Below are 23,423 nucleotides of genomic sequence, written 5' to 3' on the forward strand. Positions count from 1 at the left end.
GCCTTTGCTCTGTTAGTTCAGCACTCATTTGGTCAGTGGACAATGGAAGAGCCACTGATGCCACCTATCAGAACTTTGGTGAGGCCTTTGACACAGTCCCCCATAACATCCTTCTCTTAAAATAGAAAAGTAATGGATTGATGGATGGGCTGTTCAATGGATGAGTGACTGGCTGCAAGATCATACCCAGTAGCAGTCAACAGCTTAATGTCCCCACGGAGATCAGTGACAAGCAGTACTCCTCAAGGGTCAGTGCTGGGAGCAATGCTCTTTAAATCTTCACCACAGACACAGACAGTGGGTTTGAGTGCACCCACTGCAAGTTTGTAGACAACACCAAATTGCATGGTACAGACAACACACCCAAAGGACAGGATGCCATTCACAGAGACCTAGACAGGCTCAACAAGTGGGCCCAGGTGAATATCACGACATTCAATAAACCCAAGTGTGGGGTTTTGCACCTGGGTTGTGGTGACTCTTGCTATCAAGACAAGCCGGAGGATGTAAGGATGGAGCACAGCCCTGTCAGAAAGAACTTGGGGTTACTGACAGATGGCAGCTGAACACAAGCCAGCCATGTGCCCTCACAGCCCAGAAAGCCAACTGTATCCTAGGCTGCATCAAAATTGTGGCCAGCAGGGCAAGGGAGGTGATCCTGCCCCTCTGCTCTGAGCTGGTGAGACCTCACCTGTAGTACTGCGTCCAGATGTGGAGTCCTCAGCACAGAAGAGACGTGGACCTGTTGGAACACAGCCAGAGGAGGGCCACAGAAGTGATCCAAGGGATGGAACACCTCCCCTACAAGGACAGGCTGAGAGAGCTGGGGCTGTTCAACCTGGAGAAGAGAACGTTCCAGGGAAAACTGACGGCAGCCTTTCAATATTTGAAGAGAGACTATAAGAAGGAAGGGACAGGCTCGTTAGCAAGGTCTGCTGTGAGAGGACAAGAAGTGGTTTCAAACTAAAAGAGAGGAGATTGGAAATAAGAAAAATTACGTGCAGTAAGGGTAGCAATAATGCACTGGAACAAGTTGCCCAGACAAGTGTTGGAAGATCTGTATTTGGAGACACCCAAGGTCAGGCTGGATCAGGCTTTGAGCAATCTCATCTAGCTGCAGATGTCCCTGTTAATTGCAGGAGAGTTGGACTAGATGACCTTTAATGATCCCTTCCAACTCAAAAGATTCTGATTTTAGGAACTGATTAAACTGATAAAGGCTATCTTCAGTAAGGAACATTTCCTCACCTGTCAACATTACAACACTACCTTATTAACAGCAGCTGGAGTTTCTGGCAACAAAGTGGTCCAGGGTGAAGGTGACTCACTGGGGAACAAGTTAACAGGATATCTAAAAAACTTGTCCACATTCTTGGATGCAAAAGCTTTGCCCTGATAACTTATTTTCTTAGCGTTCTGCCCAATAGCTATAGTGAGGGCTGGTCATCTATGTTCTTCCTCACTCATTTAACAGAGGACCACTGACAAAAAGAAAAGCCAACAAAAATGACAATAAGCATCTTTTCATTTGTGAGGAAATGACTAAAGAGGCAGATGTTCTTCACAGACATTAGAAAGCTTAGAAACTCTTTTGCAAGTGTATTAGTTGTATTTTAAAGGATGACCTTGGCAGAATGTTCAGGATTATTACATGAAAAAAGCTGTGCTGCATTTGTCAGTAGAAAAGCTGAGCTGAGAAAGAACCAAAAAAGAGACCAATTACTTACTTTGGAGGTAACAGCAAGACAAACCGAGCATTTGTTTGAACGAATTTTATTTAGTTCTATAGTATACAAGTGGGATTTGGATCCCTGAACTTTCCATCATCATCAACATAATGGAGAAGCTCCACTGTACTAAAGGGAGGGAGAATTCTGGTGCCAGAAGACAGGCTAGATCAAACTGTTTCTCACCACATGGCCAGAAATTCTTCTTCCTTCATACAATGTGCTTCCCAGGAGAGCAGGTTTACCCCAGGAGTAAGAGATAAAGCTAGCTCTAAACACTCCTTCCTCCTTGCCCCAACAAAAGAGGCTGCTCAATGCCAGACAAAGTAGTGGAATGATTAAAGATAGGGAGTACATTAAGTTTTCAGTCTCTCAACCAAGCTACTAGATTAAGCAGTGGCCTGGTTACTCCCTCTCTCCTGAAAAAGATCCAGGAAAATAGAAGACCTAAAATGCTGAAGACTTACCTCCTTTCCTTCCCCCATCTCATAGCCTTGTTCTCTCAGCAGAGAGTAGGCAATGAACTCTGAGGAGGCTGAAGGAAAGCCAAGGAAAATCAGGGGCTACCTGAATCCCTGGGAATCTGGTGGCTACCCTGGTGCCCTCATTCACTCCCTTTGAGGTTCAGAGACCTGTTTGGAATAGTACACAGAGAGGGCCTCCCTTAGGGATTCGGAAGCAGCCAGGGATACAGAACATACTGGAACTGCCGTGAGGGTACACACCATTCCAGGGATGGCCCAAACCACAAACAGGGCAAAGACTCCCCCTAGCCAAGGTCCCAAGGGCTGGGGGAGCTGGGACGAGGCCCTGGCAGGGGGAAGAGAGCTCCTGCAGCAGTATCCGAGGCTCATGGGATTTTACTTCTTCTTCCTCTCCTGGGAACAGCGAGGGCAGAACCTGGTAGAAAGGAAAGCAAAAAGCCAGCATTTATGATCTCATATGAACCCTGAGTTTACAGTTTCAAAGGATCTTTTCCAAGATACCAAAGCCTTAATTCAAGTTCTTTTGCTGAAAAAGTCTTACTCTCTTTAATTTTCTCTTATTTTCTCTTCTGTCATCCACAACCCTCCTCTTTTCAGAGACCAATGGGCCGTGCAGTATGTTTGTTTTAATCACTCACTCACCATTTTCCTCTTGGTTTTGTTGTCAGACCCACACAGGCAAAATGAAACCATTCGATGGAGCACTGTTGAGGTGGAGAGCATTCAGTTAAAAAGCTGTTCTCTTTTGAAATCCTTGTTTCTGGTCTGCTGAAACTTCCCAATGTTTAATCACAAATTCTGAAACCACTAGTAGCAATCCTAACAGGATCTGTCAGAAAACAGGAGTCTCATATCCAACCTATACATCGTTAGTAAGCAGAATTATCCCTTGCTGAGTATGGGGCCAAGAAAACATCCATTTATTAGGGAAAAGCCCCAAAAAAGCTGCACTAAACTGGCCAGTCCACTGCTCTTCCCAGCTGAGATGAGCCCTGCTACTATCACTGCTTCTACATCAGGCCCCACCCAAGCAGCACAAGACTTTCTGTAGGAGACTCTCCACTCCCTTCTCCCCCACTTCCATCAATACAGGCTCTTACATCTGGGTTGTCGCAGCCAATCATCTCCCCATAGGAGACCTGGTGGCAGAGGCAGTAAGTAGGCTCATTGGGGTCCACAGGCATATCCAATACATCTGAAGGATGCACATTTCCAAATGTGACTGAAGGCATTCCGTATTCTGTGCTACTGCAGGAAAGAGAAATAAATCAGGTTAGTAAATCAACTAGCACTGGTTCCCTTCATACCTCCCATTGCCCAGAGACAGCCACTCCTCTTTTTACAGCACATACATCCACATCCATTGAAGTGATCTGTCTTTCCCTTCACACCACACTCCCTTGAAAAAACTAAAAAGTCTCCTTCCTTTCTTTCCAAGGAGAAACACACAGGATCTGGTCGGGGTGGGGATCAAATTCTTCATAGGGAAGTCTGGCTAAGCCTCCCTTGGTCTGATTTGTAGTGCTGCTCCTCATTCCCCCAGGTGTCTTAAATGCTTACGTGCGGACAAGCTTTAATTTCTTTTGGGCAGTCTTTGGTGCCTCCTCATCAGAATTCTTCCCTTTAGAGCGTGCACGTGCAGCTTTCTTCTCCTTTTGGGCTCGGCCCTCTGGTAACAAGAGAAAAAGTTATTGCATATTCCATTCTGTTAAAACAGACACCTGACAGTAACAACCTCTTCAGCACCAAAATGCAATCCTACTTTGGAATGTACATTGGCTTTAGGCCACGCATCTCATCTTAATTTTTATCTAGTGGCCTTGAATATGCTCACACAAGAAGAGCCCAGGTCACCATCTTTTTACCTGTCCTTCAGATTCCAGCGTAACAGTCTGTACCACTTCAGTGCCTGCCTTCATCCCCACCACTTCCACAGTCACTTGGCTGCCTCCTGTATCAATCTGCAGCCCAGTGGTGGTACTCACTCTTCTTGCCCTTGCTGGAAGAACTGTCATAGTCACTCGATTCTATCTGCTTCTCCTTCAGGTCTGCTTCAAAGCGAGCAAGATCTGTGTCCAGCCGCCGGATGTGCTTATCGACCTGCAAAAAAGACAGTGACCAAGAGTTACCACAGAACAGAGCCCAAGACAGCAAAGAAGAGAGAGTACAGGGCTTGCACTAAGAGCAGAAAAGCAAGAGTGGGTGAGGCTCGAAAGAGAGAGAACGGGGTCTTCAGCACAGTCTTTCATAAAATAACCACCAGACACTTCCCTTCATACCATCTCATAGGTCTGCATAGCCAGCTGAACCTTGTCATCCCCAAATTCTTTGCATTTCCCGTAGGCCTCCTGGATTTGCTTGAGGAGCCCCAGTTTTTCCTCTGACGACAAAGTCCGTGCGTTGCTGATATACTCTGTGGCCAGCTTATCGATCTCCGACTTGAGGTCTGAAACAAGTTGACCATTCAACACGTAAATATGTGTACATACATACACAGGGTCCTCTTAAGAAAGCTGCAGGTTTCCTTCTCTTCCCCAAGGTCCCAGATGAAGGCAAAGGAAGAAAAGCCAGCCAGGCTGCACGATTCCTTTCTCATCACAGAAACCATCTCTAATCCTCACCTTCTGTTCTCTGATCCAGATCTCGCATGAGCTGGAAGTTTCTCTGCAGTTCAAAAGGCAGGTTCTCAATGCCTGCAGGGAAAGAAGAATACATAGAGAAGTCAAGTCCCTGTCCACGATGTCAAACCAAAGCTAAGTTCAACTAAGTACTGACTGCTCAGCTTAACTAACGCCACAGCAGTCCAGCGATTCCCAGAACTCTCTCCTAGTTCACACTGGCGTGCCTCTAGCTGCTGCCAACCATAAAGGAGAGACTATAAAAACTTGATGCGTTTAACCCAGGTGTTCAATTCTACAGCACCAGATCAGCTAACAGAAAACTGCCACGCAGAAAGGCATGAATTATAATAAGCAGAAAAGCAGAAAACTTTTTTTGTAATACAGTCAGTCATTCTGATGCAGCATTCTAACCCCATCCAAGAACTCACTTCACTAAGAAACAAAAAAAAACCCAAAAAACAGCACAACAGCTGGTAAATAACACCATTTAGTTACTTCTATGCAAAACTAAAGCTGATCAAATGCTAATTCACTGAAAAGTGAGTCAGGATTAATATTTATTTTAACAGACAGAGATAGAAGACTTCGCAGAACCAGTGAACAACTCTGAGGCAGTACAAAACAGTAAACAGCAGCCTTAACCCCCTGCTCCTGGTTCTGCCTTCTACACCACAAACGCAGTATGGCCTGCCCTGCACATGGAAGGATGCTAAACATTGTGAACAACAAAACATCTGTACAGGTCTGAACCAGCAACATGAAGCTGATAGCCAATTAATTTCCAACGCGCTGTGCTACTCAGCACCTAGTCATCACCACATGCTCAGCTGACAAGCCTGATAAAAACACTTCTTATTTTGCCATGCCTGTCTAATCACTGAGATCTACTGTCACCACATTGACCTGAAGTCCAAGCTTGATTGTTATCAACTTTACACCTAATAAACAGCTTAAAAAAACCAAAATCTTGCAAGTTGCTGCTGTTATTATTAAAAACAACAAAGGTGGGGAGGAGTATGGGGTTGTAGAAAAAAAGCTCTTCAGAAGCACAACAGGAGCATTTCTGCTTCCTGAACCCACCCTGCAACACACACTGTGTAAATGAAGGCATCCCTACCCTTACTCAAGGCTGTCTAACACATCAGCCCCAACAGCAGTCTCTATTTTTCACCACCACACATTTCTACAGCAGAGACATTTCTGTGAAAAGCAATCACCCAGCAGGGAAGGTCTGCACAAAAGGAATTCATTTATTTTGAAACAAGTGCCATACACATGCCACAAAATTAATTTCTACAAATGCAAGAACAACTGTGGGCCTCGCTGGGCTTAGAAGCTGTTTCTTTAACAAATAAAATAACAAGTAGGTTTCCACACAATCAGAACATAATTACTTGTAAGGATTTTGTACGTCACTTACTCAATATTGCTTCAATCAATTTTGGTTGCCATTTCTGTTTTAAATATCTAAGAAATGTGCAGATAGTAGGCCCTTACGTACACGGATATATGACCACTCAGCACGCAGGCACCACTGCCTTGCATTCAAGGTTAATACTGCGAGATCAAGTTCTCAAAAAATTAGGAAGCAGCAACATTAAGGTTGTTTGCCTATTCCTAAATGTTGTGCTTCCTTGTCCACAGGGCTCAAGCAGCCCACTACCAGATTACATCCCTACGGCTCAAAAAACAAACGCGCACCGACTCAGAACACACCGGGCACACAGAACTGAAAATCGTCATCGCTTACAAACAGAATTTGTGGCAGGGATGAAATTCAGCTTGAGAATCTTTATATCATCCCTTTTTCTTCTGTAATCCCCAGCCTCACTGACTGCAAACCTTTCAATTTGCACAGCAAATGGAACATGGTCATGCAGCAGCACGCTATTTTTCACTCTCTCCTCCAGGAGAGGGATCCTCTAGAGAAAACCAGCATTTGTTCTTGTATTGTGCATAGCATGTCAGATATGCACAAATCCCAGGCCATCCGAATTCTTGGTAGTTTTTAAAAAAAGATCGATGTAATTTCCTTTTTCTCCATCTAAAAAAGAGCTCATAAAAGCACACGTTCCATCACATACTGTTTTCCCCCAGCAAGGCTAGAAACTGTCAAGATACAGAGAATACCTCAGCTAGCTCAAAAACCAGTGGGATGCTATTCTCTGGACAGAACAACCCTAAATGAGGTTACGGCTAAGTTTCACACTCATGCTTAAGAGAAACTCAGACAGGACTTTGCTGCTGTTGGAGAACCTGAAAGGAATCATGCCCTGGTTTCTACAGGTATTGCAGCAAAAAGAAAAGCTGTCTCCAGCTGTCACACACACCAGTACACACCCCCACCTGGAAAAGCGTCCTTTCTCCTTTCACCTCTACAAGATAAAGCTGCAGCTAAACAAGTTTTAACTGAGCAATTTCTATGGCAGGCAGCTTACCTGTGTATGGGAAAGCTTTCTGCTCTCTGCTGCTTAACCCAAAAGAACTTATCTATTCTAACAAACAAAAGTACTAATAAACAAACAAACACTCTTCATCACAGTATTTTCCAGTGGTCTGAAATTACTTGGCCAATGTTGTGACGGCTATCAGAAAACAACACTTCAGCAGTCCCATAAAAAACAGATGTCTTGGTGGCCTTTCACGATGGAGTTACAACATCAGTGGATAAAGAAAGAGCAACTGATGTCATCTACCTGGACTTGTACAAAGCATTTGACACTGTCCTGCATGACAAAATGGAATTGATGGATGGATCATCCACTGGAATAGGAATTGGCTGGATGGTCACACTCAGAGAGTTGCAGTCAATGGCTCAATGTCCAAGTGAGACCCGTGACGAGCGACGTCCCTCAGGGACCAGTGCTGGGTCTAATGCTATTTAATATCTTTGAAGGCAACGTGGACAGTGGGCAGTGTCACATGTGACAGTGGGCATGGACAGTGCATCCTCGTCAAGCCTACAGACAGCACCAAGCTGAGTAGCACAGCTGACACGCTAGAGGGAAGGGATGCCATTCACAGGGACCTGAACAGGCTTGAGTGGTAGGCCCACGCCAACCTCATGAAGTTCAACAAGGCCAAGTGCAAGGTCCTGCACCGGGGTAAGGGCAATCCCAAGCACAGATACAGGCTGGGTGGAGAATGGTTTGAGAGCAGCCCTGAGGAGAGGGATTTGGATGTGTCAGTTGATGAGAAGGCTAAAGATGAGCTAGAAATGTGTGCTTCCTATCCAGAAGGCCAATCACATCCTAGGTTGCATCAAGAGAAGTGTGGCCAGCAGGTCAAGAGAGGCAATTCTGTTCCTCTACTCTGCTCTTGTGAGACTGCGCCTGGAGTACAGTGTCCAGTTCTGGGGCCCCCAACACAAGAAGGACATTAAGCAGGTCCAGAGGAGGGCCACAAAGATTATCAGAAGGCTGGAGCACCTCCCCTACAGACTGAGAGTTGGGGCTTCAGCCTAGAGAAGAGAAGGCAGGGACCTTACATAGGCATTCCAGAACCTGAAGGGAGACTATAGAAAACCATGGACTCTCATTATTGCGACTTCACTCATTTGCACAGATCACAGAGAGCAATGCACAGCCCCCCATGTATCCTGCATTCCTGCCACAGCAAGATTACCCTATGCATCACTGCACGTCTCCAAGTTTCTGCCTCCCCTTCCTTTTCTTACCTTGTTTTCATTCTCTATTACAGGTTAAACTTTTTATTCCTTTCTGCTTCCCAGGTCCTTGTCCTTTCATCATCCCCATTCTTCTCTCATCCTTCATCCTTTTTCCTTGCCATTCCTTCCACCATTCCTGTTCTTCTCTCAACACATCTCTTTTCCCAAAAGAACCACGCAGACCCTTAACTTTCCAAAAATTAGAATCCAGCACCACCCTCCTTCCTTCAAATCAAAAACAAAACAGAAAACAAATCAATAAAAGTAATGGGTGAACAGCTTTCAGTGCAGGCAATCGACATTTAAACTTCAGCTGCTGAACTGAGATGTTAATTCACACCCACAACAAGCAAGCCCATGAGCCCATGGAATTGTACAATCTGGTAACTTTTGCTGTTCCTCATCCTCTCACTGTGCATGTTTCAGCAGTGCCAGACAATGGGTTTGTACTGCGAGTGTCCACATTTCCAAAGAGATCCATGGCACCAAAGTACTACACAAATACATGGTGCCTTTCCCAAGATATCCGCTCATCTACCATGTCCAGGTATGCTTACATTTATTAAAAAGTCAAAATGCATTTTAAAACACAATCACAATGCTTTATTAAACAGTACAGATTTCAACAACCAGCTTTAACGCTACACTGCTGACAGCAATTAAGACATCCTGCTTGCGACAGACTGGCAAAGAAACAGGATAAGTTCCTTGCCCTCTGGAATGAAAAACTGCTGAGCTCTCATGAGGGAAGAACACAGGACTTTTTGGTGCTGAGAGATTTCAGAATTTTGTAGCAAACACAAAAGAGTGTGTGCCCTTTCCTGAAGGGATGAAGGGTTCTTTCTGACTTTTCAATACTACAGTATCCACAACCAAGACAGCAGGCTGTACTGCTAGGAACTGTATCCCTGTGTTAAAGATCTATCACAGAATCACAGAATCACAGAATCACCCGGGTTGGAAGGGACCTCAAGGATCATGTAGTTCCAACCCCCCTGCCTAGCAGGGCCACCAAACACACACATTCAGATCAGGTTGCCCAGGACCCCGTCCAACCTGGCCTTAAACACATCCAAGGACGGGGCATCCACAACCTCCCTGGGCAGCCCGTTCCAGGGCCTAACCACTCTCCTTGTATAGAACTTCCCCCTAACATCCAACCTAAATCTTCCCTCCTTCAACTTGGATCCATTTCCCCTAGTCCTGCTGTTGTCAGCCCTTTTGAAGAGTTTACTCCCCTCGTGGGTGTAGGTTCCCTTCAGGTATTGATAGGCTGCAATGAGGTCACCACGCAGCCTTCTCTTCTCCAGGCTGAACAAGCCCATCTACCTCGATTTCAGAAGTTTGCAGGATACGGAAGACTGGCAAGTCAAATTAGAAACACTCCAGGCATTCCCAGCCCACTGCAGATCTCCAAGGGCACCACCAAAGAGAGAACAGGAATGTCTGACAAAATGGTTGCACCAGATTCGGTTTTGGTCAAGCGAAGAAACATGGAGAAAATGCAGAATGTTTTGTCTTATAAAACCATTTGGCGGAAGCTCTGAAAAAATTACCAGTCAACAACAAAATCAATTTTAAACGAACTGGCCATTAGCAGTAATAAAAGCATTAGCTGAGTGTGGGTTGTGCCTGTAGCTTTCACACAGAAACAAGCGATGCCTATGAATCACCAAATCCTCTCCCTTTCACGAGATCTTTTGTAATTTTCCATAGACCATATGTGCTGCGTCACAGATGCAACTAATCCGAAGTCTCATAAAGGTGAAAGGCATCTTTCAGTACGCTACACTAAAACAATTTAAGAGATGTGTGCATCTGAAGTGTAACGTGAAACGATTTATAAGCAGGAACTGAAGGCTATGGCCACATACTGCATTGGTAAGAGACATTCCCGTGGCAGCTGCAGGGGAAGAAAGATGACTTTCAAGAAGGTGGATGCTGCTACTGTTGCTCTGTGCTTATTCAGGAATAAGCTTTCTAATACTGACAAGCCTTGAACCAGTACATGCCCACGTGCCAGTAGAATAAAAGGAGCAAAGGAAACTTGATGTCTCCCTCATAAGGATAAATAATAATAAATAAATGAAAATCAAAAGGGAACATTCCCCAGAAGTGACTACACAGTACCGTGCTAACTTACCAGCTGAGGACTCCATCGTGTCCCAGTGTCTACTCCTGGAATAGGTCCTGACTGGCAGCCTCCAAGACAACGGGAGGAACGCCAAGCAGCTATCAGAGCAGACAGACCAGTGACATTCTTTTGCTTCTTGAGCTCACTGAGGCTACTAGCTCTCATCTGATGACTCTTCCAAGTATTTAGATCTAATTTAGACCAAATGTTGGCAGAATCTAGATAGTCAGAAGTTTGGGGTGGGAGAAGCTGGAAACTACTTTTTTTTTAAAAAAATTGTCCCTTATCATCATTTTCCAATGACATTTATTCACTAACTCAACTTTAATGAAAATCTGAATTTCCTTCCATTCTGATGCACACTTTCCAAATGGAATTATAAAAGTTTACGTTCAGCAAGGCAAATAAAGCCAGAGCCTCATCTGTCCAGACTGAAAAATATGCGGTGGGCAACAATGGCTGGAACCAGCAGAGAAGGCACCACTTGATTTCCTAAGGGTTACAGACCCTTGCAAAGTAGGCAGATGTATCCTTATCATAAGGAAGCAAGCAGAGTGCAGTTCATGGTAAATTCAGGCACTAGACAGTTGGAGAGTGGTACATTCCTCGGTTCTGCTGCCATAAAGGATTTTTGTGATACCACTACCTGTAACTTACTTTATTCTGACGTCCTCTAAGTAAATAAAGAGATGCATTGACTTTACTACAAAGACAATACCTACAATCATGACACTTTCACAGAGACTCACAAAAAACTCACAGAAAACTGTAATTTCCCTCTATCCATGCATTTCATTGATGCCTACTCACAGCTCTACAGTCCTCTTGAAACATCTAAACACAAAGAAAACTCTGGTGTTTGCATCTTGTCTTCTAGAAGATCTGTATTAGTCACCCTTCCTTTCTCTCCCTTAAAGCTTGCATTAAGTATTTCTAGCTCTGTAAGAGAGCAAACACTGAGCCAAACACAGTAACTAGAGTCTGACCAAGCACAAATTCATTAGAAGAGCTTTCACATACATGCAATCACAAAATACCACGGTTTTCTTCCCTCTTATTCCTCCTCCATCCCTTTCCACATTTCTAATTCCTTTGCATCCATAGCTTCCCCCAAACTAAAGTTGTGTTCCTTTCTTGGCATGGAGGAAAACACTTCAGCATCTGGCTTTCTCTCCTCAGAAGCAGACATTAATTACTTTATAGACCATTAAATGCTTTAGAGAAGGAGAACAATATTTGAAGAGATGGAAAACTTTTCATGCTTAACTTCAGTCACTAAAGGAAGGTGAAGAAAGAGCCACACAAATAATCGAAGAGAACAGAACTGGAGCAAGAAACATTCCTCCTCTCTCTTTAATCCTTTGGCTCAGTATTGTCATCAAAGGGACAGCTTCAGTTTGGTGGAGGAAGGAAGGAGGGAAATCAGAGAAGACCCAATATGGAGCTCCTCTGTGAGGCAGCTCAGCACAGAAGTAACACGGACATTTTTTCTGCTGCAGGAGCACCTGCTGGGAGCATAACATAGTTCAGACAATTGAGCTTTAAAATTAGCACCTTACAGCAGGGGCACGGAAGGGTGTGTCTAATCCTAAACCTAAAACCAGTTTTAAATTACAACAACCACTTGAAAGCCAGTAAAATAGCAGGGCTAGGAAGCTGACAGACAATTCTACCAAGAACTCTGTTGATAACCTGGCTAGCACAAAAATCTCCTGGAAAAAAAATCTTGAGAGGTCCAAAATAGAGAACTCAAAAAGTCACAAGTTGAAATAACTAAGCCTGTATGTACAGCTTTGTCAGATCTTCTGTGTATTTTAACATTCAGGCTTCAGTTGCCACATGGAATGGTCATACCAGCTGTTTCTCATACCAAACTACTGACTAGTGACTGAAAATTTATTTTGTCCTTTTTGCTTAATAAGAGTCATCACATACACTATCCAAAACGCAATCTGAAACCCAACCAGGCAATCAGCTTTTCAAGGTGCTCATTAATATGACACGAGAATGCTTTCTCATGACACTGCTATGGAATAGCCTGCTTCCCTCACCAAAGGAATGAAAAAATAAGATGAAGAGTTAAGGCCATGTAATTGCAAACGCGCTTCTTTAGATGTCTAAAAATGCTACAGTTTCTCACAAGTTGGAACTATCTGCTCAAAGCACATTTCAGTTGCATTCATCATGTGCATTCTGCAAGTCTATTTCTCTAACTACAAATGTTCACCCAATTTAAGGGCAGAATGATCTGTTTGAGAAGAACTTGTAAAAAGCACGTCCTAAAAACAAACACAGACATCAAACTCACTTCATCAGGGTGGTATCCAACTGCCTCAAACACGAGACCACCTTTTTAATTCCTACCATCTGCACTAAATTCATCATACACCTTCCTTTCTTCAAGGATTTGAAGAGGTCCTACAAACAGCTGCCCTCTTTCATCACATCCTCCTCACACATTCCCTGAGCAGATCCAGCCAGTGAACGACATGGAGGAGAAATGCTGTGGGAGGAAAAAAAAAAAGTCAATGGAAAACTATATCTAAACTAGGTGCTAAAAGAACACTCTTTTTTTTAGTGATTAAGCTACAGTTTGCATCAAATACTTCTGGTACCAGAAAACATCTTGCATCTATAATAACAACAAAAAGCATAAGATACATTAAAATGAGTTTAAAAGGCTACATAGGGCTTCTGAACTCATTACAGACAATTACAAGCACCACTCATGCAAATCACACGTGAAGTAGGTCTTGATGCATTAAAGAAGTGTATCTTGCCTGTAAGTGAGATAGACTGGAAGAACAAAAACAAAAGGAACAGACCACCAGGGCAGTAAGACAACAGCCTAACTCCTGATACATTTTATCTCATGTACATTTAAGTCTTGTGTAAAGTAATACACTTAGGGAAAGTAAGGGATAAAGGATGCCAGACCGTATTTCCAAGAAACAGAAAGGCTTGATTACTATGGCAGATAACTGCCAAATAAGAACTTCCAGCTGAAACACAACGGCCAACAGGGATAAGGGCATGCTCAACAGAGGAGCAATAACCTGACTTCTTTAGTTAGCACCATAAAGAAGACTGGTACTAAAGGACTGCATTTTCAGAAAGTCAGAAATTCAAAGCTGTTGACAGAAGATTAGAGTAGGTTTTGTTTGTTTGTTTGTTTGTTTTGGTTAATTTACCAGAAAGAAGATCATTTATTTAATTTGAATCTACACAAGCAATAAACATTTAGTAACAGGACACTTCAATGTGGCAGGCAGAAGGTGTTACAGGTGCAAGAAAATATTGAAACTGTGAAAATGAACTTCTACAAAACAGTGACAGGAAAACCAATCAGTAAACTAACTCATTGAAGGATGATATGATATATTCTCTTCCATAAGTATTAAAAATTACATACTCCGCTTTTCTAAAGGAAACTCCTAGACTGAGCACAGCAGCTCTCTTACAGTTAGCTAATAACAGGATGTTGCATGTGATACAGAATCACAGAATTGTAGGGGTTGGAAGGGACCTCCAGAGATCATCGAGTCCAACCCCCCTGCCAAAGCAGGTTCCCTACAGTAGGTCGCACAGGTAGGCATCCAGGCAGGTCTTGAACATCTCCAGAGAAGGAGACTCCACCACCTCCCTGGGCAGCCTGTTCCAGTGCTCCGTCACCTCACTGTAAAGAAGTTCTTGCGCACATTTGTGCAGAACTTCCTATGCTGCAGTTTCCAGCCGTTTCCCCTTGTCCTGTCTCCACTCACCACTGAAAACAGTCTGTCCTCACCATTCTGCCCCCCACACCTTAGATATTTATAGACCTGGATCAGGTCCCCTCTCAGTCTTCTTTTCTCAAGGCTGAACAGACCCAGTTCACTCAGCCTTTCCTCATAGGAGAGATGCTCCAGGCCCTTCACCATCTTTGTGGCCCTCCGCTGGACTCTTTCCAAGAGATCCCTGTCTTTTTTGTACTGGGGAGCCCAGAATTGGACACAGTACTCCAGATGAGGCCTTACCAGGGCAGAGTAGAGGGGGAGGATCACCTCCCTCGACCTGCTGGACACGCTCTTTTTAATGCAGCCCAGTAAGCCATTGGCCCTCTTGGCCACAAGGGCACACTGCTGGCTCATGGCCAACCTGTCATCCACCAGGACACCCAGGTCCCTCTCCGCAGAGCTCCCCTCCAGCAGCTCATCCCCCAACCTGTACTGGTGCATGGAATTATTCCTCCCCAGATGCAAGACACTACATTTGCTTTTGTTAAACCTCATTTGGTTTCTTACTGCCCAGCTCTCCAGCCTGTCCAGGTCTCGCTGAATGGCAGCACGGCCTTCAGGCGTGTCAGCCAATCCTCCCAACTTCGTATCATCAGCAAACTTGCTGAGGGTGGCCATTATCCCCTCATCAAGGTCATTGATGAAGATGTTGAACAGGACCGGACCCAGCACCGACCCCTGAGGAACACCGCTGGTTACAGGCCTCCAACCGGACTCTGCACCACCAACAACGACCCTCTGTGCTCTGCCAGTCAGCCAGTTCTCAACCCACCTCACTGTCCACTCATCTATCCCACACTCCCTCAGCTTTGTTATAAGGATGTTGTGGGGGACAGTATCAAATGCCTTGCTGAAATCGAGGTAGACTACATCCACTGCTCTCCCCCCATCCACCCAGCCAGAGACAACATCATAGAAGGCTACCAGGTTGGTCAAGCACGACCTCCCCCTGGTGAACCCGTGCTGACTACTCCTGATAACCTCCTTTTCTTCCAGTTGTCTGGAGATGACATCCAGCATAAGCTGTTCCATCACCTTTCCAGGGACAGAGGTGAGGCTGACTGGCCTATAATTGCCTGGGTCTTCCTTCTTGCCTTTTTTGAAGACCGGGGTGACGTTGGCTATCTTCCAGTCTTCAGGCACCTCCCCCATCCTCCAAGACCTCTCAAAGATGACAGAAAGCGGTTCAGCAATCACCTCTGCCAGCTCCCTCAGCACCCGTGGATGAATCCCATAGGGTCCCATGGATTTGTGAACACAGGATACCAGGATACCAAACAAAAATCAAAGAACACAAAGCCACTGTAACAAACACTTTGCTCCTCCTAACATCTGTTTAGCCAGAAGACACATTAAAAAAAAAAAAAACAACAAAACAGCACCACTCTATTAACATCTACCTGCAGGACCACACATCCTGGCTGAGACATAAAATAGAAGCTTGTAATTTTTGCTGCATGTTTGTATTAGAGGAGGATGAAAGAGTTTCCACAGAGTTCACAGACTTTAGCTGACAGTGACAAAAATCCTGAGGCACTTGGCATTGATGGGAGTACTCTAGCTACCAAGCTCATCTAAAGCTTTTCTCATCTTCAACTTCATGCCTGCCATACATCACTACACTCAGCAGCAAATCTTTCTCATTCCTGTCTACTGGCTGTAAAACTCAATCTTTCATTACTTCGTCTTCGCAGCTCTTAATATACACTTGTGCTCCCTGCAGTAAAGAAACACTGCATCCCCCACACGCTTACTCTTCGTTTGTCTCCTTTGCTCCACTCTTGCCCAGCCCCCATCCTCCCATCTACCAGCTATCTTTGTCTCCTTGTCCAACTTTTCTTCCTGCTTTTTGCATTCTCCTTCTTCAAAGCTCCTAGATCAATATTCTTGCCTGTCCACTACCAGTGTCTCTTCAGCTTTTTTGGCAAAACATTGCGTATTGTGGTTCTTGACCTTCCTCAATTCACTATATGCTCCCGTAGATCGTAACGCAGGGAATGCTTCAGCTCTGTTCCCACACAGCAGCTCTGTGCTGGAGGAGATCTAGATCAGCACAATTCCTGAAGAACCATGCTCCAGTGCTACCTAGCATATGCCAACAGATGTAACTTGGCCAAGTAGACTGAAATAAAAGATACATACCACTAACATCATGCTCTAACACACCAAACTTTTTCATCTCCAGTGCTGACATCCAATCAGAAAATGTGAAAACTGCATTCATCAAAGAGGTGACCCAATCTTAACCCATGAGTATATTTCTTGAAGAACAACTCCTCCAATCACTTTACTGGTCTATTTTAAGAAGACCGGAGGGGAGAAGGAATATATTTATATTCTAAGTCTCACCGTGCGGAGAACATAATTTGATACAGTTATATGCAACTTAAAGGAGTACCATCAGTATTCATAGCCGAAATAAGGCTGCATTTTTAAAATGTCAGCGAAAGCAGCTGCAGCAACAATCCCCCAGCAGACACAGAAGTTGCCCTCAGCTTCATTCCACCAACGCTGCACCACCAGCGAACCCAGAAAGGCTCCCGAAGCCGCGCTGCCGAGGAGCAGCAGCAGCAGGCAGCTCCCCTGGGGGCAGGCAGATAGCGCGGCGCAGCGTCCCCACGGCCGGAGGCAGGGCCGGGCTGCCGAGGCAGCTCCTCTGAGCCCTGCCCGGCAGCAAGCTACGAGCGAGCAGCCGGAGCCCCAGCCGCTACGAGCGAGCAGCCGGAGCCCCTGCCGCCGCCTCTAAGCAGCCGCCTCTGCGCGGCGACGAGGGAAGGAAGGAAGGAGGAAGGGAGCGCGGTCGGGAGCCCTCACAGCTCCGGGAAGCCTCACAGCCAGGGCAACGCTGCCGTCCGCGGGGCTCGGGGCAGCCGCGGTTCGGCCAGCGCCCAGGCAGGGCTCAGTCCCCGCCCCGAGGCACAGTCTGCCCGTCCATCCTCAGCCGCGGCCCTCGGCCCCGCCCCGGCAGCTCTTACTGTCCAGGTAGTGCTCCAGGTACATCCCCGCCGCCATCTTGGGACCGGACACACTGGCGCTTCCGGCAGGAGCCGGACACCGGCGCGCCCTCCCCTCCGGAAATAGCTCGTGCCCTGCCGCCGAAGCCACTTCCGCCCTTCTTCCCAGTCGTTTCCGCTTCGTTGCTGTGGACGTTTGGGGCTGCGGTTGGGGGGGGGGCTGCCTCTTCGCCCGCTCTTGGCGGAGCGCTGGCCTGAGGGCTGTCGCACGGGGCTGCGGAGAAGGGAATTGCCCTGCGCGACCTTTCGCCGCGAGAGGTAAACGCCTGCATCCTTCTTCTCCGTGCTGGAAGAATCAACCCTCGTCGTTTGGAGGCTTACCAGAGGTCGCTCCTGGCTGCGCCTAACTTCCGACAACCCGTCTAGGCGCTCCCGGGGGATCGGCTGGGTGAGGAAGTGCTGCTGGTTTGTAGTAGTTAGCGGTTTTGCCATCCACCATGCTACTTGCCAGCCACGAGTAACTGCTGCGCTGTAACAGTTGGACTTTGCTGTACAGTGACAGCAGTACAGACTTTAGGTACGTACCGCACCGCTAGAACAGTTACACCAAGTTAAACACGTGAGCGTGCTCTTTTTTTCTCCACCTCGACAAAACCGCTTTTCTGACTGTGCACTGCCACGTATTACTTCCAGGTTACAGGCCCTTCTGCTACAGACTTCAGGACTCCTTCCCCTAAGAGCCCTTTGCCAGTGGCTGCACATGCAGCGTGCAAGGGTGAGAAGGTGAGGACACAAGTCTGATTATGAAGGAACTGAGACAAAATTATCTTGTTTCTTTTGGTCTTTAGACCAAAACATAACATCCAGGATTGCTGTATCAGGAGACTGAGTTAATTTTCTACGATGCAGTGTTGAAGAGACAATGAATTTCTTTGGTAATGTTAAATTTCATTTGCATTTTTGCTGCCTGCTTTTTTGTTTGTTTGTTTGTTTTGGTTTTTTTCCCTCTCCTTTTTCTCCTGATTGACTATACAGCCATTGTTCAGGGTACCTTGTTACTAGATACCATCCACGAGGAAAATTGATCAGACTTGGTTGTTCTTGTTCCTCCTAAAAATCTTCCAAGGCACCAGATCTTTATTTATATGGACCTGCAGGGATTAAGCGTTCTAGCAGTCTGCAATACAAATCTGAGAGGCTGCGACAAGAATGAATCGCAGCTGTTCAAATTATTGACCGCTTTGCTGACAGACTGTTTGGTTAATACAGAGATCCACAATGTTCTGGAGATACAAATAGTCCTGTTCCTGTAGTCATTAAAGTTACTCAATATTTTTAATCAAAACCTTTTCTTACTCTTTTTGGTTCTTTCATGAAGCAACTGGTTTCACTTAAGCTGAGCATTATTAAGCCTCACTTTCTTGTAAAGTACTTCAAAATTGTTATATAAATTGCCTTACACTCTTTAATTAAAGAGAAGGATATGGCTGTTATATAAAAATCTTATCTCCTATATCCTGTCACAAGACTAAACCAGAAGCCCCTAAAAGCATTTTGTTTGCAGTTACCATGGTGGATGGAGCTGATTTTAAGGAAGAGGTGTTCTTCAATATTACCAGTTTGGTCAAGAGACTACTCGGGAATCTCAGCTTACCCTCCAAGCCAAGGCTGTGTATGTGTCAAAACACTATTCCACTGAGGTAGAAAGAAAAACACCGTCTGGCTTTGCTGTCACTGCTGATATGAAAGACAGAACACTATACCTTTTCCAAAAATATACATGATAAACCTTAGCAAAGTGCACAAATGAATCTTTAACCTCATTAACTACTGCTGTAAAATTGAAAAACAAAAAGGAGAGGGAATTTTGTATACTCATGTGGCATCATGAGCAGTAGAAGTAAAAACTCTTCCAACAAAAAACTAGTTCCTGAATTGAGAAGTTTGCTTTCTTCCTGTTTATGCTTTCTTTAAAAACTCAAGGTTAATGGAGAAGTACATCTCTCAGGTTTCTAGAAGAATCCTGATCTGCAGTGAGGTTACTACTGTTGTTACTGCTGAGGTGTGACATGTTTTAGCATAAACACTTCTATGAGTTAAAGTACCAGTGTAGCAGTGTTGGATGAGGTATGAGCTAATAAACCTCACAGTAAGGCTTCCTCAAGGTTCTGACATCCTGAGATGTGCCAGGACAGGTGTCCAGTGCCGCACTGGAACTGGTTCTCTGGCCAGGAACAGAGGCAGAGAATTATCTTGAATCTCTTTCTGCTTTTCTGTTACATTTTTCAAGCATCCATCACATACTGTGATGGCTGTTCCTCACGAGGAAGGTGATTGTTCTGCCCTGTGAAACTCATCTGGAGTACTGCAACCATGAGGCCCTCAGCATAAGAAAGATGTGGAGCTGTTGGAGCAGGTCCCAAGGAGGCCACGAACGTGCTCAGACTCTCCTCCTATGAAGAAAGGTTGAGGGAATTGGACTTGTTTCGTTTGGAGATGAGAATGCTCCAGGGACACCTCATTGCAGCCTTCCAGTACTCAGCAGGAGCTTATGAACAGGAAGGACAGCAACTTCTCTGATGGTCTAATAGCAATAGGACAAGGGGGAGTGGCTTTAAAGTGAAATAAGAGAAAATTAGATGTTAGGAAGAAATTCTTTACTCAGAGGGTGGTGAGGCACTGGCACAGGCTGCCCAGCAAAGCTGTGGATGCCCCATCCCTGGAGCTGTTTGAGGACTGGTCGGATGGGACCCTGGGCAGCCTGAGCTGGTGGGTGGCAAGCAGCAGGTGGGTTAGAGTTCAGTGATCTTTGAGATCTCTTCCAACCTAAGCCATCCTATGTCTGACACAGGTAATTTTAAAGGAAGATAGGTTGAGTAGGTTCAAGGCACAATATCATCCACTGCTATCTCCCACCCAGCCTCACATATTGATAGTTGAGTTACCATTCTCCTCACCTGAGTTCACCATTTCAATTAGATCCTGTTGCTAACATGGTGATGTAATTTCACGCAGGATCTGACTGTACCCCACAGAAGGCCTGCACAGCTCACAGAGGGAAGCTAAACAGCCTACTGAAGACTAGTGGTTCTCAGCCTTTATTGATCTACAGATGCCTGCATATTTTCCCTTGGAAATGTAAACACCTGCCTAAAATGTAAGCCTCTGGTTTTTCAGTTACCTTACAGACCTCTTAAATGTTGTCCACGGACCACAAGGTGAAGGTCAGTACTTGAGAGCGATCATTATGCACACCCAGCAGGTAGCCTACAATTTCAAAGTCTCTCACTTAGTTCCCTTTTTTTGCCATAAAGGTACACATTCAACTCTTCTTGGAGGTCCCTGCTCTGTATTTCCTCTGCAGGAAAGACTAGTTCCCCACCCCCACCCCCCCTCTCACTCCATTCTCACAAACATCAGTTGATCTGGAGCACTTTCCCCACGCGTGGTTAATCAGCCTTGCATATGAAAGACGATGCCAAATGCCCCAAACTATAGCTGCATCCACAATCCAAAAACATATCCTAATTCAGCAGCAAAACTAGGCATAGACTCTAGTTCTTTGGTGTCATGATTTCTTGCAGTTTTTTTTTTTTTTTTCCATTCATTACATAGACACTACATGAAATCGAAATGTTTGTTGGACCAAGTCACTACATCTCTTGAGTACTTTGGTGTTCTACTATACAGAAACAAGAAACCATGCACACAAATTTAATCTGTTGTACCTGAAATGACGATTGGACAGGTACCTATCATGTACTTAGCGAAATGTACAAAAAAATTTCATTCTATGTTCAGAACTGTACTAGTAAACTTGGGCAGCTTTCGGGTACATTACCTGCAAAATCCTAGACAAGATATATATCCTTTTGTTGATATAAAGATGATAAAATAATTGATAAAAATATAGAAGACAAGCAGAATCTCCTAGTTATATTCTATATTATGAAGAAAATTGGATGATGTAGACAAATCTATGAAGTAATGAATTATTACCTATTGCCAATGATATCTATGAAGACGTTTAGTTCCACCCATAAAACATCCTAGAATTTGCATAGCTATAAACTCACAATCAAGAATTTTGAAAGAATCATCTGGCAAGCAAATGGAAACAATGGCCTTTCCTTTCAAAACAACTTTGGAGTTTGAGTGTGTTCCAGAAAGCCAGTAAATACTTTCATTTTAAAAGCATTTGAAAAATAAGAGGGATCATCTAGGTAGCTTAGAAGCCAGTTGACCTAATGCTGACTTGGCAAAATCAAAGCGTAATCTATTTGGGTTACACTCAGCTAAGAAAGGAAACATAATAGTATTTGATTTAATTGAATGAAAAAGATCTCATTAAAAGAATTACGTGTTCTTTTGTGGCAATGTAAGTTTGGTACTTCAAGATGGTCCAGGACTAATATAGCAAGACTTGCATCTAAGTACAACACAGCCTGGTCCTTTTGTAAAGGAAAAGAAAGGCAATAGCTAAGTGCTACAGGAGGGAGCCAAGCCTTACTGGGAGACACCTACACCAGCTCAATTAAATTCAGTTGTTTGGAAAGATGAATACAGCAGCTCGATCACGGGCATGTAACTCATTAGAAAAGATTTTTGATAGCAGAAGACTTTAATGTACTGAAGAAAGGCGTAATAAGACCTTATGAGAAGGAAAAGAAAATAAAAAAAGAAGAGAATGGCAGTTTCAATGGCAGTGAAAACCAGCAAAATAAGCGACATGGTTGATCAACCATAGGGCTTTAAATTGTGCAAGTTTAAAATCTTTCTTGAAGATTTAACTGAATTATAGACCAGCAATGCTATCATTAGTCATGGCTGAGATTCCATTGCCATGTTGTGGGTGACTTTTCTAAATGATTTCCAGCCTACATGATGTTTCCTTTTAAAGCAATGAGAATTTGCAAAATCCAGCTAAGAAGTGACAACCGATTCAGGAAAGGACAAGGAGTGCTGCCACATTCCAGCAAAGACTCAAGATGCAAACTAACACAGAACTCCAGAATCAATACCAAGTCTTCTTCAGTATACACATATGGGAACAAATGGATTGGCATTATGAAGAAAATGCGGAGTTAAAGATTTCAGGAAGCTGAAGAGGAAGGACCACAGGATCTTATTGGAGAATATCCCATTCCTGCATGTGGAATTTAAATATTTGAACTGCTGTCAGCTTGAGAATACAAATCTGACAAAGTCACACTCTGAAACTTGAGGCTCCTTCTCCATAGCAGAAAACTGTGTATGGATGTTATGCTTTGCATCCTGCATGTAGCTACTATACTGTTTCGGTTACCCTGAGGCACTCTGAATGTCTTAAACAGCCTCAGAAATTCAAAGAGAAAGACCTGATAAAAACTCAACTAGGTGACAATGAGAATGAAGTATTTTTCATTGTTTCTACCCAGATTTCTGTTGCTGGTGTAAACAGAAATAAGAAATTCAACTGATTGGGGGGGAAAAAAAGTCCAGGAATAAAGTGGCACTTCTGAAACTCAATGGGAAAGCATCGTAATAAAAGCCAGTTTCCTCCTGTGTGATAGTAAAAGTTACAGAAACAGCAGCAAACTGCACAAACATAAGCAGTACCTTTGAAATTACCAGTAACAAAAGAATTGTACAGCCTTAAATACACAGACATCCCTGTGCTTGGTAATAGATTCCAAGAAGGAAGGATAGAAGACATAAGAAAACAATGCACCAAACAAGGGAAGGTGATCTCAAGCACCTTTAACACAAAACAAACAAAACAACAACAAACCTCACAACACTGCAAGAAATGTTTTAACTTGCAAGACATTCCCCAGGGTATTCAAGCAGTCAGCCAAATATCCTTCCCATTTTCAAAATTAATTTCCTTAAAACTAGACGCTGCACCCAAAACAAGCCTATTTCTCAGAGTTCAACACGATGCATACAAGACATGGCAATGTGAGTGCAAACTGGCAGTTTTATATGTTCGTATTGAACATGGGCGTGTGGAGGAGAGCTACAAGCAGTAATAAACCTATGCATAGTCTGTGCTTCACAAAGCAAATTCCAAGGTGAACTTG

General features: G+C 44.4%; 1 protein-coding gene and 1 long non-coding RNA gene across 6 annotated transcripts; one reads left to right on the plus strand and one right to left on the minus strand.

Moving 5' to 3' along the window:
- Positions 1-1,757: 1,757 nt before the first annotated feature.
- On the minus strand, positions 1,758-17,823 carry ING4 (inhibitor of growth family member 4). Of its 5 annotated transcripts, XR_006167357.1 has the most exons (10): positions 12,943-14,158; positions 10,644-10,732; positions 4,834-4,905; positions 4,492-4,658; positions 4,198-4,312; positions 3,773-3,881; positions 3,313-3,460; positions 2,855-2,916; positions 2,453-2,627; positions 1,758-2,359 (listed from the first exon to the last, which is right to left on the minus strand). XR_006167357.1 is itself a non-coding variant. In XM_042810440.1 (9 exons), the coding sequence occupies exons 1-9, from the start codon at positions 13,017-13,019 to the stop codon at positions 2,588-2,590; spliced, it is 879 nt and encodes a 292-aa protein (XP_042666374.1). In that variant the 5' UTR covers positions 13,020-14,158; the 3' UTR covers positions 1,758-2,587. The 5 variants fall into 5 exon arrangements, 4 of the variants coding, with proteins under 4 accessions (XP_042666374.1, XP_042666376.1, XP_042666375.1 ...); XM_042810440.1 differs by having other exon boundaries at positions 1,758-2,627; XM_042810442.1 differs by lacking the exons at positions 10,644-10,732; positions 12,943-14,158 and adding an exon at positions 17,743-17,823 and having other exon boundaries at positions 1,758-2,627.
- On the plus strand, positions 17,546-23,419 carry LOC122156021. The gene is made up of 2 exons (XR_006167358.1): positions 17,546-19,033; positions 20,377-23,419. It is a non-coding gene; the product is annotated as an uncharacterized LOC122156021 (long non-coding RNA).
- The last annotated feature ends 4 nt before the right edge of the window (positions 23,420-23,423 follow it).

The sequence above is a fragment of the Centrocercus urophasianus genome, unplaced genomic scaffold (assembly GCF_019232065.1).
Source record: "Centrocercus urophasianus isolate 14NV4802_14NV808 unplaced genomic scaffold, USGS_Curo_1.0 seq_12, whole genome shotgun sequence".
NCBI classification, from domain to species: domain Eukaryota; kingdom Metazoa; phylum Chordata; class Aves; order Galliformes; family Phasianidae; genus Centrocercus; species Centrocercus urophasianus.